Source organism: Corythoichthys intestinalis, chromosome 10 (assembly GCF_030265065.1).
Source record: "Corythoichthys intestinalis isolate RoL2023-P3 chromosome 10, ASM3026506v1, whole genome shotgun sequence".
In the NCBI taxonomy this organism is placed as follows: domain Eukaryota; kingdom Metazoa; phylum Chordata; class Actinopteri; order Syngnathiformes; family Syngnathidae; genus Corythoichthys; species Corythoichthys intestinalis.
In genome coordinates, this window is record NC_080404.1 from 41,405,593 (window position 1) to 41,425,351 (window position 19,759).

At 39.6% G+C, this 19,759-nt stretch overlaps 2 protein-coding genes across 2 annotated transcripts in view; one reads left to right on the forward strand and one right to left on the reverse strand.

Moving 5' to 3' along the window:
- marchf5 (membrane-associated ring finger (C3HC4) 5) overlaps window positions 1-4,821 on the reverse strand; it is a 48,213-nt gene extending 43,392 nt beyond the window's left edge. The window contains exon 1 of the mRNA XM_057848455.1: window positions 4,408-4,821. Coding sequence (XP_057704438.1) covers window positions 4,408-4,523 — 116 coding nt within the window. The 5' untranslated portion in view covers window positions 4,524-4,821. The remainder of the gene's footprint in view (window positions 1-4,407) is intronic.
- An 830-nt stretch (window positions 4,822-5,651) lies between these two features.
- The window catches only part of cpeb3 (cytoplasmic polyadenylation element binding protein 3), a 79,712-nt gene continuing 65,604 nt past the window's right edge, over window positions 5,652-19,759 (forward strand). The window contains 4 exon segments of the mRNA XM_057848454.1: window positions 5,652-5,706; window positions 5,709-5,732; window positions 5,735-5,785; window positions 7,037-7,878. Of these exon segments, the coding sequence (XP_057704437.1) occupies window positions 5,652-5,706; window positions 5,709-5,732; window positions 5,735-5,785; window positions 7,037-7,878 (972 nt within the window).

A 19,759-nucleotide genomic window follows, 5' to 3' on the forward strand; every position in this document is an offset into this window, starting at 1 on the left:
ACGTCATAGGCAAATTATCAAGTGAATGTGAATGTTAAAAAACGTGCAGTCATTTATCGCACTCTGAAAAAAAAAAATTGTTCGCCATTTTAAAGACCGGATGATAAGTCGATATGGTACTTATCGTGTTAGGCCTTTGTACTGCACAAGTTTTTATTTCCTGTGATATTGCTTCAGTATCTGTAAAAAATACCACCGCAAGCATGTAAAGTAAATATTTATATGGCCATTGCAAAAGAGACAGAGCAAAAGAATAATCATAAGCAGTTAATATAATAGTAAGGCAAGAAGACTGTGAACCGTCTAGCAAAATCTTCCTTACCATCTAGTTGTGCAAAATCTAATTGCAAATGTCACCTGACTATTCAAAGTAGGCCAAGATAAGAGTTGTTGTAGTGACTCTTATGCTTGTCAGTGATTGTGGCAAAAGACAAAAGTCTTAGAGAAACACAATGTACATCTTGCTATCACCTTTTCAAATGTGACCAGGGTCACGGCTTCAAGATATACGTCCGTTACAAAAAAATGGTGGAAACAAATGTTTTCCTTTGTTTATTTTTTAATGTGTTTTTAATGGATATGCAGTAAATTTTATGTACAACAGTGGCACCCAGCTTTAGGTTTAGTCTTCGTTACCAGAACTTCGGACTAAGAATTGTAGGCTCTAATAAGCTACAGTTGTTCTTGTTTACTAAAATATGATATTAGAAACACATATATTATTGCCATTGAGTTATTAAAAAATTATAATTATAAATCTATAATATTTAGTACATGTACCTATGGATGGCACCAAGTTTTACACGCGCAAAGCACGTTGGGGGTGTTGACGCGGTTGGGCTGGACTGGGAGAATAGCTATGCTAGCTATCAAGTGAAGCTAGTATGAAAACTGGCATGATTTTGTCACGTTCTGCTGCTGGTCAGATTGTTTTGTTACAGAGCTGTGGGATGGGTTTCCAACATCGTACCTGCATCCATTCCAGCTCATCAGCAATATCTTCAAACCGATCCTAGGCGGCTTGCCAAGAGATTGACTTGCTGCTATTTAACAGTTTGTATATCCCTTCGTTGCTCGTTGCATCATTGCCTTGTTTTTTTTCTTTTGTCTGCCTCTCACGGCGGTCTTCCCTCGGGTAATTTTTTAATTGTCAGGGACCCTTTTCGTGTCTCCCTTTTCGCGATCGCGTGGTTTTTCTGTGTTCAATAAACCATTTTACGCAATCCCGACGTTATTGTTGTCTATTGCTGTTTGGAGTGAGCCGCGTTTTCTAATTCCGTGGTCAAGCCATCTCCACTTTCTTTTCAGTTGCGTTTCCCTTTCAGGTTTTACCGCACAGAGGCAGACAACGCATGTGGGTTGCCATTGCTTTATAAGGAAAATCATAAGTCCTGTCGTCTACGCACTCAACTGTCGCACGGTAAACCTGGGTTCGAATCCCGCTGGAGACCTTTATTTCGTGGCGTACCGCACGCATGCTACTTTTAGACCGTGACGTCGCATAGTAAAGCGGAAGTAAAGTAGAAGTGGGACATTATAGACCCGCCCTCGCATAGAAACTATGTTAATTGTGCTACTTTTCTCCAGGAATCTTTCAAAAACGAACATGCCGATCACACATTGCTTTTTTGGAAGTTGTAGAAACCACACTAGACATTACGACTTACGAAGGATGTTTTCTTCATATGTTTCCCAAAACCAAAAACTCGGAGGAAAAAATGTGTAAGAATGAATCAACTTGCGCGGACTTTTAAAGACAGCTCGGTGAATCCATTCACATTTCATATGCAGAAAACATTTTGTTGGGTTGGCATGGTCTTTCAGAGGACAAAGAGGTAAGCCATTTTGATATTGTTAACTTATTTTTTTAGCGTGACGTTGTGCCGTGCTGCTTCTGTCTGACAATGAATGACCTGAAAAGAATTAAAATGGTACCTGACTGCCAGTTACTTTTTCTGTTGTAAAAAAAAAAAACAAGTTTAGTAAGGGGGAAGTGTAAATAAATTATAGAATTAAGATTTGTTTTCAATGAAAACATTTAAAGTGTTCGTTGGCTGTCACTGAGTAGCATTTGCGATCGCTACACAAAACTAACTAAATTACCCCCAAGACCGGTCAGAGACGTAGGACAACCAGAGAATATAATACATAAGAAAGACAGGGCTGGTGGTAAAGGATAGCTTGTTGAAACAGGAGAATGTCATTTTCAGTCGCGTTGATATAAAAAAAAAAAACTAAGGCTATGCTTAGGTCGGTGCGTTTTTTTCGTCTTTTTCAGCCTTTAACTAAACATTTTTATGTTCTTCCACATCTTTGCCTGTGAATTTGGCACCAGGGAGATCATATTTGGAGAGAATTAGTAGGTTTAGCGTTGTAAACATCTTCTTCGTACACGATTTCAATTCATTTCATATTAGGGACAAACGGTGACGTGTCCCCCCCTTAGCAACAGTAGCTAATGTCATGAATATTAATGAGCGGAAGTGACGTGTTGCTTGCAGTACGCCATTGATTTTGTTGTTCGTTTAGTGAAATAGCAACAGTGCTGTCCTGCTTATCACTTTTCCGTTCGGGTTCAAATTGGAAGGGCAGAACTGACGACATGTTTATGTAGCTACAGAGTGATACTGTGGTAGCCCGGCGCCGCCGCCAAGTGACGTCCCCACCCAGAATACATTGCGTCGTCAACAACAATGGCGACCTACTAGTAAACTAATTATATCCACTTTCAAAATTAAATGGCTTAAGAAATGTACGGAAAGACCGAAGTCACTCTGGAATTTTATTCCACACAATGTATTTAGAATTGTGGGTGGTTTAGATTTTCTCTTGAAATGCAATTTTGTTGTGGCAAAGTTACCTGTAAAATTATCAAAATTTTATCAGCAAGCTTTATTAGCTTGGAAATTGTGTCATGTTCATAACTTCTCACCGCATAAAGAAATAATCTGGAACAATTCAAATATTACTATTCGGTGTAAAACACTATACAATAAAGGTTGGATAGACAGGGGTATAATTTATATCTCAGATATGTTTGATAATAAGGGTAGTGTTTATACTTATGAAAACTTCATGAAAGAGAAATCTTTTCCTCTGAAGTTTCAGGAATACAACTCTGTTGTGAAAGCTATTCCTCAAGGTATAGCTGAATTGATGAAATGTCATCTTACATATCAGAAAAATAAGCTTCAAATACCATCTCTGACAATTGCGGGAGTTGATATTCTTAATAAAAAATGTACAAACAAGCATATTACAAATGTTCTCCATAGTTACGAAAAAATTTATCCTAGAGGAAAATCGTTTTGGAATTCATTTTTTGATGTGGTTAACTGGCGAAAAGCTTGGTTGTGCCCCTTTCAATTTTGCATTTCAAATAAAATAAGAGAACTACAATTCAAAATACTCCACAATATCTATCCCTGCAATAGTGTGATTGCCAAATTCATGGACATTGACGATAAGTGCTCTTTCTGTAAATCTGAACCAGAGACACTTATACATCTTTTTTACTTCTGTCCTGTGACAACTGCATTCTGGAAAGATCTTGTGCATTTTTTTGGTGTAAAAACTGGCCATACGCTTGTCATTGAACTAAGTGTGTTAATTGTAGGGTTTAAATGTGATGTTAAACCTTTATCATTTGTAGTTAATTTGATGTTGCTGCTTGGTAAATTTTACTTGCACAAGGTGAAATTTTCAAGGTCTGAGCCATATTTTCGACTATTTCTTTTGGACTTTGAGTCTTATATAGTTACGCTTAAACATATGAAGAACAAGAAGAGTATTTGCACACTACAATATCTCAGGGATCTGTCATTGGCTGACTCTTAATGTTTGTATTTTTTTGTAATAATGTTGTTGTGAATACGGCAATTGAAGTGCCTTATGTTTGTGATAGCATTCTGCCACGACTCACGAGTACTACACTATGTACAAAGTGCCTCAGTTATTTGTTGTCTTTTTTTTTTTCTCTTTTCTCATGTAGGTTTTGATGTTTGTCTTGCACAGTTTGTATCATGTGTGTATGTTACTGTTTGAAATTTAAAAAAAAAAAAAAAAAAAGTAAACTAATTATATAATTTTATTAAAACGAAAACATTAAGAGGGGTTTTAATATCAAATTATAATAACTTATACTAACATTTATCTTTTAAGAATAACATGTTTTTTATTATGAGTCGTACCCTTTCAAATTTGACTAGCAAAAATATTGACTAAAACTAAAAGTGAAAGAATGACCGGTGCAAGTTAGTGTTTCAATGTGAACCACAATATTGGTCAAAACACTTAAAATATCAACTATCATAACTAATTATGAATTCCTACGATCCTAAGAGTGATTTTATTCTGCACAACACACAACGTAGTTTCCATTAGCGTGCTAGCGAAAGTACTACTTACCTGTCGAGATTCTGCTGCAAGACCACCGCCTCTTCGTCCGCCATTACCGAAAAACGGGTGGGGTCCTTTAGATGTCGTATTAGAACAAACAATGACTGAATTCGAAAAATTAACATAAAAACGAAAAGCCCGTAAAATCAGGGACGGGCAATCGCTGAACAAGCTACCAAGGCCTTTGTGTTGACGCAAGTCGCCAGCTACTAAGCTACTACCGAGAAAAAGACTACTCATTCGTGATCATTTCGGGTTATCTATCTCTTTGTTACAAACCGTGCACTACCGAAAATAATAAACATGTTTATTTTAGTTGTGGTCTAGTATTCTCTCACGACCATATCGATGTGACCGCTAAACTTGAGAACCGATGTCAGGCGAACTACGAGGCAGTGCAGCACGGCCATGAATGACTACGTCATCAAAACAAGGACCTAACCACGTGACATACTTTCCCCGTCGACATGGGAAATGTAGTTTAATGAGTACTTCAATATGGTTCGGTTTTGTACAGGATTGTTCAAGAAAAAAAAATAAAAAATATAACAGTTTAATGACTACTCTATCAACCAAAAGTATTCTGCTATTTTTTTGCATCTTCTAATTATAATTACAACACATGCAAAAAACACGTAATATTAAAATATTGTGAATTTTTGCTACTTTGCCATTTATTTAAAAAAAAAAAAAACAGACGGTAAAATGTATCATAGTGAGTTTTCTATATTACCTTATAACCCTTTCTAGGACAGTGGATATTACAGTTAGAAGCAAGTGACTGTTTTTGTTCATTAAAAAAACATACACACAACTATTAGCAATATTGATCATATTCTTTTTAAAATATTAATCAATGATGTATTTTTCACATTGTTTTTAGACAATTCTAAATACATTAATACAATTTTAACAGAAGCTAAATTAAATTAACGCCAATAAAAAAAGAAGTACATTGTGATTAAGGCCCCAAGTAACACTCTAAAGTTGATTTTTTTAAATAGCATTTAACTCATTGCATGCCATTGACAGTGATAGACGTCCAATTCATTTTATAGCCAGCCGATTAATCAATGAGTGCCCTAAAAGGGTTAAAAACAAAAAAGAAATAGACAAATTTCGTGGCTGAAAGAATTAAATTCAACATCGCAGCTCACTCGTTGCATGTAAATTTTGGAACAATTTAATTTGAATTGACACGATAGCTGTGCGTCCATAAACTACAACTCCCAAGGTCCTCTGCGGCATCATCCATGCGCCGCAGTCAATCAGCTGTTGAGGCAACTGCTGACTATCTCGGAACAAGGGTTGCTTGTCATTTCTAAACCTAGACGAAGCAAACAGAAATATATTTATCCACCGAGTCCCAAAAGGGTGAACGATAAAGGTAACTTGGCGACAGACTGACAAAATCGCTGTGGTGTTTGCTGCTGCTGTGTGGTTTTGTATTGGGGGAAACACATATGGATTAAATGGGGATTTCAAGGCAAGGCAGGTTCATGATGAAATGTATCGCATGTCTTTGGTAGAATGCAAAAGGGCATTTTGTAAGATCAAATTGTGTAAATACGCTTAACAAAGAGGGCAGTTGGGCTATTCTGATGACCTTGGAAGGTCTTGGGGGAGAAAACGCGGATTAACTACCGGGGTGTGTTCAATGCAGGCTGTTGCTGCTGCTGTTGTTATAACATATCTTAAATGAGTTATAAATGTGTTTTATATTTGATTTCTTTATCCGGCAAGCCAATCAACTGTATATGCATTTGGATGTTGTTGTTTTTTATGTGCAACAACAATTTGTAATTACCTAAAGAATATTTATAATAAAATGCTGCATGATTTAACAATTACTTTTGCCTACTTTCTTGGTATTTATGAACCATTATTGAATGTTTTCGGTGCGTTTAGCTTTGACTTGTACATGTTTTGAGCCAAATAAATTCGATTTGCGACAATAGGGTATTACGAGTCGTGCAATTTGTTCAATGCAAAGTGGTGTATATTTTACCTGCACTGGCTAAATCGCACTTATTGTATTTAGAATTATTTTTAAAACGCACCCTTTATTCGTGGGCTTGTTCTGTATCACTGCGGACCTCGACCATTGCGCTATAGCTCAAAAAAAAAAAAAAAAAAAAAGCTGTACTAACAGGATGTGCTGAGCTATTTGTGTCCATATTTAGAGTAGAGAGAAAATATGCAATCAGATGCATGCGCATAAAGTATTCCAGTTGCGTGACTCTGCAGCATTTTCCATGGCCAAGTGTGTCAACTCATGTATACCTGGCTGTATGGGTCAAGGTGCCTTTTTCTCCCTATGGAAGGACAGCTGTATTTACTGACGTATGCAAATGAGCTCAGGGGAGGTCCTATGGCCACACAATTCAGTTTCACATTGCAGTTTAGAGTTTCCTGTAGAGAAAACGCAACGTGGCGAAATCGAGTGTATGCTCCGTGCAAATCGGCGTGTGACTTCTTATAATGTTCTCTTAGGAAGTGTTTTTCACTGAATGTGTGATTATTAAATGGACTTTGCACTTGTATGGTCCTGCTAACGTCAGATCGGGCAGGGGCGGCAAATGTACTGTGTGCTTGACTAAAGTATAACGATGACATGTTTAATACATCTGTTTTGCAGCTCTTCAAATCATGCAGGATGATTTACTGATGGACAAAAACACAGCCCCGGCTCACCATCAGCAAGATCCGACGCAAATAGACCCTCCTCCCTCCTCCTCCACCCCGACCCCCTCATTGGAGCCGTCGTCCTCATCATCGGGGTCGGAGAGTCCGTCGACCGGGAGCAGCAACGCGGACAAAGTGTCGATGGAGTCACCGATTTTGCCAGGCTTGAACTTCCATCAGTCAGCGCAGGAGAGCGACGGTCCGATTTCCTCCGCGTCCTCTTCGTTTGGCAGCACTTGGTCCACGGGAAACACCAACGTTTTGGACGAAAGCTTTTTCCAGGGAATACCCTCCGTGAACGGGACGATGCTTTTTCAAAACTTCCCCCACCACCTCAACGCGGTGTTCGGGGGTAATTTCTCGCCGCAAATGGCGCTCGCTCCCCAGTCTCAACAGCATCAACAACCGGCGCAGCAGCCCCAGCAGAGAAGATCCCCTCTCAGCCCCAACCAAGGCCCCTTCCCCCAGAGAAACGCTTATCAGACAATCATGAACGCGGCTAAAGGATCGCCTTCACCTGTATCGTCACCCGCTTGGAATAATCACCAAAACGCCGGGTGGAGCACCGGCTCCAACCACCCTTGGAGCGGCGCGCAGGCAGGCAGAGACCCACGCAGAGCAGTGGGCGTCGGTTTGGGGGTCGGTGTTGGAGTTCCTTCCCCTGTGAGTCCAATTTCCCCTATGAAAAAACCTATTATTGCACCCCCGAAATTTCCTAGAAATGGTCCTTTCACCACCAAAGCCTGGAATGAGGACGTTGCCTTTAGGCCTGACAGCAATATACTGCCTTTCCAGGTAAGCACACTTATTCTATACTCATGGTTAATTTGGTGGTCGAAGTATACTGATTATTGTTAGGGTTTTGAGCAGTTTTAGGAATATCATTTCTTATCCATTATATTTTTCATTGCTGATAGTGTTGCACCGATACAATTTTTTGGCTCCCGATATTTCTCAGGATGCTCAAATTGTCCCCACCAACTTTTAAGCAACCTTATATGTAGGGTTGTTCCGATCATGTTTTTTGCTCCCGATCCGATCCCGATCGTTTTAGTTTGAGTATCTGCCGATCCCGATATTTCCCGATCCGATTGCTTTTTTTTGCTCCTGATTCAATTCCAATCATTCCCGATAATTTTTCCCGATCATATACATTTTGGCAATGAATTAAGAAAAAAAATGAATAAAACTCGGACGAATATATACAATTAACATACAGTACATAAGTACTGTATTTGTTTATTATGACAATAAATCCTCAAGATCGCATTTACATTATTAACATTCTTTCTGTGAGAGGGATCCACAGTTAGAAAGACTTGTGACTTTGTATATTGTGACTAAATATTGCCATCTAGTGTATTTCTTGAGCTTTCAATAAATGATACTGCAGCCATTCAACCCAAATGCATGGTGGGAAGTGGAACCATGACTGTGCGTAGTGCTACCAATTGATATATCTTCCCTGCGTTGGGCAATTACACAAGGTGCTAAGAAAAAGATCAATTGTTACCTTGCTTCCCCACATTGCTTCCCATGATATTTCTAGTCATAGGGAGAGGGATTGAAAGGCTTTAGCCTATTAAAAAAAGGCTCCAAAGGCTGCCAAAATTCACTCTACTCATTTTATGCTGCGTTTTATCTCTCTATATAGGTAAAACGGCGCCACTACAGATTGAATGCGACAATGTGTGAGTGGGTCGTGCAACGCATGCATTAATTGCGTTAAATATTTTAACGTGATACATTTTTTTAAAAATTACTTACCGCTGTTATTGGGATAAATTTGATAACCCTACCTTAAGCCTAAACTAAAGACTCTGGATGAGTGTAACATATTATGTCTGTAACGTTAAATACAATTAGAAAACGATTTAATTAAAAAAAAATATATATATATATATTTAAAAAAGGCATGGCCGATATTTTTTTGCCGATTCCGATACTTTGAAAATGATGTGATCGGACCGAATCGATCGGGATGCCGATCGATCGGGACATCTCTACTTATATGTATGATATTAGTTCAGTTATATAGGTCATTTAGATTGTCTTCCCTCATGTTGTTAGGATAGAATGGAGCCCACCATTATTGACTGAATTATTTTCATTCAAACTTACATGTACCCATTTTCACTTGCTAAATGCGACGGCCCGCCCCCCCTCCTCCCGGCTGATGACTTGACCCACCCCCGACACACATACGCACGCTCACACTCACAGAGCCCCAACAAAAATACATGTTGACAACCTGCCGCCTCCTCCGCCCCCTTCAAAGACGGGGGTATTAGAAGTTTTTTTTCGGCCAGCAGCAGCCATTGTAAGTAATTTAAAAAGAAACACACCACTAATATTGCTACTGTAAGTCCAACCTGCATCAGAGTTAGTATGACATTAAACTCTGTGACCTTGCTAACACACAAAACTCAAGTAGGAAGCAGCTCAGAGAGAAGTGTCCTTCTGTTTGTGTTTTCTGTCGTGAACTGTACTGGAAATTATGGAACTAGAAAAACGTGAGCATGAAGCTGCTTATAGAGAGAGGGCTGCTGCGTAACCCCATATGTTGCTAACACAACACAACATACACACAAATGAATCATAATTAACTATGTATATTTAAAAAAAAAAAATGGGGGGGTGTATTCTGCAAGCTACCAACACTAGACTAGTCGATTGTGATCGACAGGTAATACTAAATAACTGCATACTCAATTGACAGTAAAGTAATTGCTATTAGGGCTGAACGATATTAGAAAAAAATGACATCGCGATTTTTTGGGGGGGGTTGCGATATATATTGCCCGCTCAAATGCACATTTGATTGGCTGATTGACTTGACCCACATCCAACACGAACACTCACACAGCCTCTACAGAAATACATGTCGACAAGATGCCACCTCCTACACCCCCTTCAAAGAAGGGGAAATTAGAAGTATTTTTTTCGGCCAGCAGCAGCCACTGTAAGTAATGTAAAAAGACATCAATGTTGTGGAGATGGGGGAAACACCACTAATTTTACTACAAAACACACCACTAATTTTGCTACTGAAAGTCCAACCTGCATCAGAGTTAGTATAACAATAAACTCTGTGAAATTGCTAACCCGCAAACTCAAGTAGGAATTTGCTCAGAGAGAAGTGTCCTTCTGTTTGTTTTTTCTGTCGTGAACTCTACCGGAAACTATGGAACTAGAAAAACGTGAGCAAGAAGCTGCTTGTAGAGAGAGAGGTGCATAACCTCATATGTTGCTAACACAACACAACATAGACACAAATTAATCATAATTAACTATGTATATTAAAAAAAAAAAATGGGGGGGGGGGTGCCACGAGCTACCCACACTAGCATTGCGATCGACTAGTCGGTTGTGATCGACAGGTAATACTAAATAACTGCAGACTCAATTGACAGTAAAGTAATTGCTATTAAGGCTGGACGATATTAGAAAAAAACTTGCATTGCGATTTTTGGCGGGGGTTGGGATATATATTGCCCCCTGAAATGAACGTTTGATTGGCTGATGACTTGACCCACATCCAACACGCATGCTCACACGGACACAGCCTAAACAGAAATACATGTAGACAACATGCCGCCTCCTATGCCCCCTTTGAAGATGGGGATATTATATTTTTTTTTCAGCCAGCAGCAGCCACTGTAAGTAATGTAAAAAGACGTCAATGTTGTGGAGATGGGCGAAACCCCACTAATTTTGCTACTGAAAGTCCGACCTGCATCAGAGTTAACATAACATTAAACTGTGTGAACTTGCTAACCCGCAAAACTCGATTCGAGAGAAGTGTCTTTCTGTCTGTGTTTTCTACTGTTAACTTTAATTGAACTGTGAGAAATGTAGTAAACTCTGCTGGAAACTATAGAACTAGAAAAAACGTGAGCAAGAAGCTGCATTGAGAGAGAGAGAGAGAGAGAGAGAGAGAGAGAGAGGGATGCTGCATAACCTCATATGTTGTTAACCTTACACAACGTACACACAGCATAATTACAATTAACTATGTACATTTTAAAAAAAAAAATTGGGGGGGGGTATGCCGCGAGCCACGGGGATGCTAGCATTGCGATCGACTGGTCGATCGTGATCGATGTAATGAGCACACCTGATCTAGCATATTAATTAATTAGGTTCATATTGGTGAGAAATGTAGTCCTGACCCCCGTTCACCCAATCTGTTTGGTCTTATTAATGTCCCATCCCGAGCAGAAAGTATACATGTAGGTTATGCTGTTATATCCTCTCTACCAATGTTGAGACCAAACTTATACCTTTGTAGCCATCTGTGTGGTTTCGGCCAGTGCCAGTACTGTACCAATACCACACTTTTTGAAAAATATATAATTTTTTTCTTTCTTTTAATAGTAAACTCCTACATACTGAATTTACAGTAAAGTGATTTCTATTAAGGCTGAACGATATTGGAAAAAACTGACATTGCGATTTTTGGGGGGTTGCGATATATATTGCAATAATACAACTAGAAGAATTTTGACCAGACTTGAAAAGCTCTGCTTGGGAAAACTTTGGTTAACTCACTATGACCACATTATATTCATTAGAGATGTCCCGATCCGATCACATGATCGGAAATTGGACTGATCACGCCATTTTCCTGAGGATTGGAATCGGGTGGAAAGGATCAGGTTTTTAACTTAAAAAATAAAAGTATGTTTTTCTGCTTCATGCTCGTACAGCCTTTCACCCTCAATCATAAGAAGCAGTGCGACTAAACTGTTTTTCTTGGTCACCAGTGTAGCTGGTTCTTAAATTTAACGATGATTGACAGGTTTGTAGCTTTGATCTGGCCAGACAGGCATCTCTGGTAGCTCTACGATCAAAGACACAAATGTGTTTATCATTGTTGAGCTTGGGACACAGTCAGAAGTGTGCAGTGGAAACTCATTTATTGTGTAAGTGAGAGGCTGTTCTCGGCAGTGTGAGCGTCACTTTTTTTTTTTGTAACTGAGAGGCTGTACTCGGCAGTTTGAGCGTCACTTTCTTTTTTTCATCGGATCGGGACTTGGTATCGGCAGTCTCAAAATCAGGTGAGTTGGACTCAGACTGTGCAAAAATATGTGATCGGGACATCCCAAGTATTCATATAATACCATTTAATCCAAGCTAAGGCGGTTTATCTCAGAATGAATGCATATAAAAGAGATACAGGAAGCCAAATCACTGCATTTAAACAAAAAACAATAGCATACCCTGTGATGGGAACATTGCGCATGCGCACATTGCGATGGCGATGTTCAAACGATATATTGTGTAGGCCTAATTGCTATCATAAGTTTGTACAACACTGCTTAATCCATCGGATGCCAATGACAGGGCTGGACGTCAAATCCATTTGAAATTAGAGGGCTGGCGGCGAATGAACACTCACTGTTAAATACATCAAAGTATTTGACTATTCCATAGTCACAGTTTACTATTAATGGTGTGGCTCAAGAGACCCAAGAACACTAAACAATAACATAGCTTATTATTAATTAGGTTAGGTTGACAATTCTAATAAAACCCTTTCTGACATGGAAGGCGTTCACGTACTTGCTGCTGCTAAAGCATTTCATAGGATCACAGTGTTGCAAGGTTAGGGTTAAGGAAGTGCATGACCGTGCCAGATGCTTTGTTTTACCAAAATAATTTTCAATCCAGTCATAAAAGAGCTATGATGTCTCATTTAGTACTGTGTACAGTACCTATAGTACAGTTTAAAGCAATTGTTCTGTCACACTAATTACCGTGATGTGAAACAAAGAGATTAAGTGAATAGGGTGAGGCTTGTTTGATGGCTAAAAAATGTCTGCGAGCTTACCAATTTTTAGTGGGAATCTACTCTGACAACCTGTTCATACATGTACAGATTAGTGTGAATAATTTTCACAGGTTTTGTTTACTTGTATGAACAGCATTGAGACTGTTACACAGGCTACCTTTGTCAGCTTGGCATATCCAATTGCAAGTAGGCTATATTACTTTTTCCAATACTGACCTGCTTTTCACATGGACAATAACCCCCCCACCCCCCACTCCCCTTAGTTTATTCATGACAGAAAAATAAATCATCATCGAAGGCCAGCTGAGTGTTCTTCCTAAAAACTTCAGCTAATTTGGAACTGGGTTTGCAAGAATTGAGCATAATTGTTGTACCTGTGTTGTAATGATTACGAACATTGGGCAAATAGCACAACTCATGAACAGGAATAGACATTTACTCCCCTAGAGGAAATAGTGATGTAAGTGTTGGTCATACCTTCTCCGGCCCAAACCACAATTACCTCATAAGTGTTAATTTGGAGTGGTATGTTTGTCAAATAAGACACTTTTACATGTTGTCACTAAGTCACTGATGAATGACCGGTGCCACTATAAAGTAAAATGGCTTCTCAATGGCACAAAAACTACCGTATTTTTCGGACACTAAGTCGTAGTTTTTTTTCATAGTTTGCCTGGGGGTGCGACTTATACTCTGGAGCGACTTATGTGTGAAATTATTAACACATTATTAGAGTGCCTTGCAAAAGTATTCGGCCCCCTTGAATCTTGCAACCTTTCGCCACATTTCAGGCTTCAAACATGAAGATATGAAATTTAATTTTTTTGTCAAGAATCAACAACAAGTGGGACACAATCGTGAAGTGGAACAACATTTATTGGATAATTTAAACTTTTTTAACAAATAAAAAAATGAAAAGTGGGGCGTGCAATATTATTCGGCCCCTTTACTTTCAGTGCAGCAAAATCACTCCAGAAGTTCAGTGAGGATCTCTGAATGATCCAATGTTGTCCTAAATGACCGATGATGATAAATAGAATCCACCTGTGTGTAATCAAGTCTCCGTATAAATGCACCTGCTCTGTGATAGTCTCAGGGTTCTGTTTAAAGTGCAGAGAGCATTATGAAAACCAAGGAACACACCAGGCAGGTCCGAGATACTGTTGTGGAGAAGTTTAAAGCCGGATTTGGATACAAAAAGATTTCCCAAGCTTTAAACATCTCAAGGAGCACTGTGCAAGCCATCATATTGAAATGGAAGGAGCATCAGACCACTGCAAATCTACCAAGACCCGGCCGTCCTTCCAAACTTTCTTCTCAAACAAGGAGAAAACTGATCAGAGATGCAGCCAAGAGGCCCATGATCACTCTGGATGAACTGCAGAGATCTACAGCTGAGGTGGGAGAGTCTGTCCATAGGACAACAATCTGGCACAAATCTGGCCTTTATGGAAGAGTGGCAAGAAGAAAGTCATTTCTCAAAGATATCCATAAAAAGTCTCGTTTAAAGTTTGCCACAAGCCACCTGGGAGACACACCAAACATGTGGAAGAAGGTGCTCTGTTCAGATGAAACTAAAATTGAACTTTTTGGCCACAATGCAAAACGATATGTTTGGCGTAAAAGCAACACAGCTCATCACCCTGAACACACCATCCCCACTGTCAAACATGGTGGTGGCAGCATCATGGTTTGGGCCTGCTTTTCTTCAGCAGGGACAGGGAAGATGGTTAAAATTGACGGGAAGATGGATGCAGCCACATACAGGAACATTCTGGAAGAAAACCTGTTGGTATCTGCACAAGACGTGAGACTGGGACGGAGATTTATCTTCCAACAGGACAATGATCCAAAACATAAAGCCAAATCTACAATTGAATGGTTCAAAAATAAACGTATCCAGGTGTTAGAATGGCCAAGTCAAAGTCCAGACCTGAATCCAATCGAGAATCTGTGGAAAGAGCTGAAGACTGCTGTTCACAAACATTCTCCATCCAACCTCACTGAGCTCGAGCTGTTTTGCAAGGAAGAATGGGCAAGAATGTCAGTCTCTCGATGTGCAAAACTGATAGAAACATACCCTAAGTGACTTGCAGCTGTAATTGGAGCAAAAGGTGGCGCTACAAAGTACTGTATTAACGCAAGGGGGCCGAATAATATTGCACGCCCCACGTTTCAGTTTTTTATTTGTTAAAAAAGTTTAAATTATCCAATAAATTTTGTTCCACTTCACGATTGTGTCCCACCTGTTGTTGATTCTTGACAAAAAAATTAAAATTTTATATCTTTATGTTTGAAGCCTGAAATGTGGCGAAAGGTTGCAAGGTTCAAGGGGGCCGAATACTTTTGCAAGGCACTGTATATCACTTAACATGTTATTTTGGTGTTTTGGAGGAACACTGATGGTTTGCTAAACTTGTTAGCATGTTCTTTATGCTATAGTTATCTGAATAACTCTTAATAGCTATGTTACATTAACATTCTGGCCACGTTCACATTTCGTTGTTCATGGATCATGTAACATTATCATACTGTACACTCATTCAGCATGTTGTTCTCTATTTTTTTTTTATTTCCATTCAAGGTGACATATCTGTTCAAGTGTTGGATTTTATCAAGTAAATTTCCCCAAAAAATGCGTCTTATACTCCGGCGCGACTTATATGTTTTTTTCCTCTTCGTTGGGCATTTTATGGCTGGTGCGACTTATACTCAGGTGCTACTTATTGACCAAAAAATACGGTATTGACAAAAAATGCATAATACGCTTGTCCTGAACGATATTGGTAAAAACTATCATTGCGATTTTTGGGGGGTTTGCGATGTATTGCAATATTATATTGCGATATTAAAACTAGAAGAATTTTCACCAGATAACTTGAATATCTCTTTTTCGGGATAGGCCTGAACGATATTAGAAAAAATTAACATATGCCAAGCACTACACTTACTTTTTGCATTGGTTGCACTGCTTGCAACTATTTTCTGCAATGAAAAATGCAGGCACACCCACATTTTGTCATTGCATCACCTTTAATGCCATACTTTTAATCACTCTCCATAACATTTATATAATTCCTTCATTCATTCATCTTCTGAACCGCTTATCCTCACAGGGGCAGCAGGGGTGCTGGAGCTTATCACAGCTAACTTCAGGCAGAAGGCGGGCTACACCCTGAACAAATTCACTCACGCTTTGACGCTCATGCTGCGGAGAACAGCCTCTACCTTACACAATGAATGAGTTGGCACAGCACACGTCAGACTGGGCTCCAAGTTTAACGTTGATTAACTTATTTGTGCCTTTGATCGTAGAGCTAATGAGGCCTCTCTGGCCAGATCAAAGCTACAAACATGTCAATCACCGTTAACGTTAAGTACCAAACGCCAGCTGCACTGGTGACTACGAAAAACTGGCTGTTTACATAGTGACTCTCCAAGAATACGAAACATTTCAAATTTGCATTTACATGGGCCCGTCTCCATTCGAACAATGTCGCAATTCCGCATGAAAACGATGTAGTATTCATGCCAGGCCCTAGGGGGCAGTGCAGATTTACAGGGCGACAGAGGATGATGCCCTTTGACCCCACTAAGCTCCCTCAGCCCGGAAAAAAATATGCCCACCCACTCGAAGCAATGGCATTTTTCTTTTGTTTAAAAAGTGGAAACATTCAACATATTTATTTAAAAAATATTATTAAAACCATAAATAAAAGCCGACATTCCGCCATATTTGCTGTTTTTAATGTTTAGCAGCACCGCTGCGCACGCCCAATGTGACGTGTACGAGTGCTGACGTTATTGGCGCGATCTCGCGCCGCGGGAGCCTTTGATATGCATGCCGAGGAAGCCTGCCTCAATCCCCCGCAATCGGATTCTTCCAATTTGGAGAGAGGATTCAGAATTTTTCGTCTTCGCCGACAACATATGCATGCGAGGCCACTCTGCAACACAGTCATTGGGTCTTCCTGTCGCAGAGTCGCCGTGTAAACTGCCCCACAGTTAGGTTGCGCTGCTTAGCAGGAGGGAGGGTGAGAGGCTGTACGAGGATGAAGCAGAAAAACATGAATATACATTTTTAATTAAAAACCCGATACTGATTGCGATCCTCTGAAAAATGGCGCGATCAGCCTGATTTCCGATAACATGATCGGATCGGAGACATCCCGAATTTGTATCACGCCATTTAATCCAGGCTTACTATATATAAACGAGATCCAGGATCTGCACACTTGCAGTTTTTATTAAGTAAAACAAAAGACAATGACAATTACAAAAAACAATTGCACGTTCCACTATGTGAATATTACGGTTGCGCACATTGCGATGGTTAAACGATATATTGTGCAGGCCCATAATACGCACAGTATAACAAATCCGTCGTATTTGCCATTTAACTTTTTCCTAATAATGCCATAATCAACATGTTACAATCTGAGCTAATAAGATTATGTGAGCTATACAATATTTTACAGGTTCTATGATTCTAGTAGAACTCATTATCAGCATGCATATCCGCCGTTAGCGTCACCTACTAACAATAACTATTACAGTATTTTCTTAGAGGGCCTTTGGGTGCCTCACTGATGTCATCTGCGCCAGCGCTCACACCTATCTGCTTAACAATTAAAGCCGTAATTGGAGAGGAGTTATCACCAGGACGCAAGGTCAGGGTGCCACATGTCAACTGGGTCTGTTTACTGAAGTGACACTCAGGCAAGTTGCTGAGTCAAGCAGCAGGCGGGGCCACAGCCGTCATACATTGTCACAGGGAAAGCACATGACAGGTGTGCCATTTGAGGCCTACAGTTTCCTGATTGTACCAACAACATAGACTTGAGCATTTTTCTTGCACATAGATTTTCCTGGCAGGAACTCTAATGCACTCACTGCATCTAAGTCGTGAATGAATGCTGGTGCACAAAAGAGATGTGATTGGCTGTCTGGAAATCAGGATTGAACACTCTAAATTCTCCGCATTTGTCATTGTGACTATAAAAGGTTGATTGTCTCTGTAAATGCTGCGATTGGCTAGCAATCAATTCAGGGTGTCGGTAAATCAAGCCCTAAGGGTTTTTTTGAAATACCGCAGGTGAATTCTCGGATGTGTACCGGGCGGCTGTTGGCTAAAGCTTTAACATGGGGAATGTGTGGAATTCTTTTTAGCATATCAGTGTGAGGCTAAAGTCACAAAGTCACATGAACATCGCTAGAGATACCTTGATACAAAGAGATCTCAGTTGGTATTTGTAGTCGTTATCACTTCAGACCTCATCTCAGCTTCAAACAAGCAGTCAGATGCTGTCAGGTGGTCATGCAAAGCAGGACCATTGATGACTTTGAGGGTGTAACTAACGACATTTACATCAACAAGTAACCGTGGTGTAACTTGTTTTCCAGGAAGTTATGAAGCATTATTTTTGCCCTATAGTTCAGATGTCTGTTTAAACTTAATTGCCCTTCAAAAATGTTATTTATCTAGTTATATAATTGTGTGGTCCAAGATTAAACTTTGTTTGAAAAAGAACATGCAACGTAATTTAGAGGTAACAGAAACTGTTCTAGGAACAACCTCATTACTTGTTAGAAGGGTTGTTCCGATCATGTTTTTTTGCTCCCGATCCGATCCCGATCGTTTTAGTTTGAGTATCTGCCGATCCCGATATTTCCCGATCCGATTGCTTTTTTTTGCTCCCGATTCAATTCCAATCATTCCCGATAATTTTTCCCGATCATTTACATTTTGGCAATGCATTAAGAAAAAAATGAATAAAACTCGGACGAATATATACATTCAACATAGATTACATAAGTACTGTATTTGTTTATTATGACAATAAATCCTCAAGATGGCATTTACATTATCAACATTCTTTCTGTGAGAGGGATCCACGGATAGAAAGACTTTTGACTTTGTATATTGTGACTAAATATTGCCATCTAGTGTATTTGTTGAGCTTTCAGTAAATGATACTGTAGCCATGCCCAAATGCATGATGGGAAGTGTAACCATGACTGTGCGTAGTGCTTCTCTGCGTTGGGAAATAACATAAGGTGTTAAGAAAAAGATTAATTGCTACCTTGCTTCCCCACATTGCTTCCCATGATATTTCTAATCTTGGGAAGAGGGATTGTAAGGCTTTAGCCAATTCAAAAAAAGGCTCCAAAGGCTGCCAAAATTCACTCTACCCATTTTACGCTGCCTTTTATCTCTCTATACAGGTAAGACGGCGCCATTACAGATTGAGCGCGACAATGCGTGGGTGGGTCGTGCAGCGCATGCATTAATTGCGTTAAATATTTTAACGTGATACATTTTTTAAAAAATTAATTACCGCCGTAATCGGGATAAATTTGATAAACCTACTTCAAGCATAAACGAAAGACTGTCTGAGTGTAACATATTATGTTTGTAACATTAAATACAATTAGAAAACGATTTAAAAAAAAAAAAAAATATATATATATATATGTTTAAAAAAGGCATGGCCGATATTTTTTTGCCGATTCCGATACTTTGAAAATGACGTGATCGGACCCGATCGATCGGCATCATCTCTACTTGTTAGACTATGGGTGTGTATTTTATGAACAGGGGATCAGTGCCCTGTAAAGGCTGACCCTTTATTCTGACCTCAAGGGTCCATATGTTGAATTAAATGTAAACTCTGTATGGAAGAGTGCATTATCTGTTTAGGTAATTGGACCAGATTGAGCTTCATGACCTCGCCCCCTGCTGTGTGCATCCACACTGATCATTGAGGAGGGCAGAGCAAGGAAACTAAAAGCTCAGCGTTTTAAGTATTTAGCGTTTGTACCAAGTGGGCAGATTTTTATCTGTATGGTGCTGTCGGATCCAGAGTGCGAGTGAATAACGCT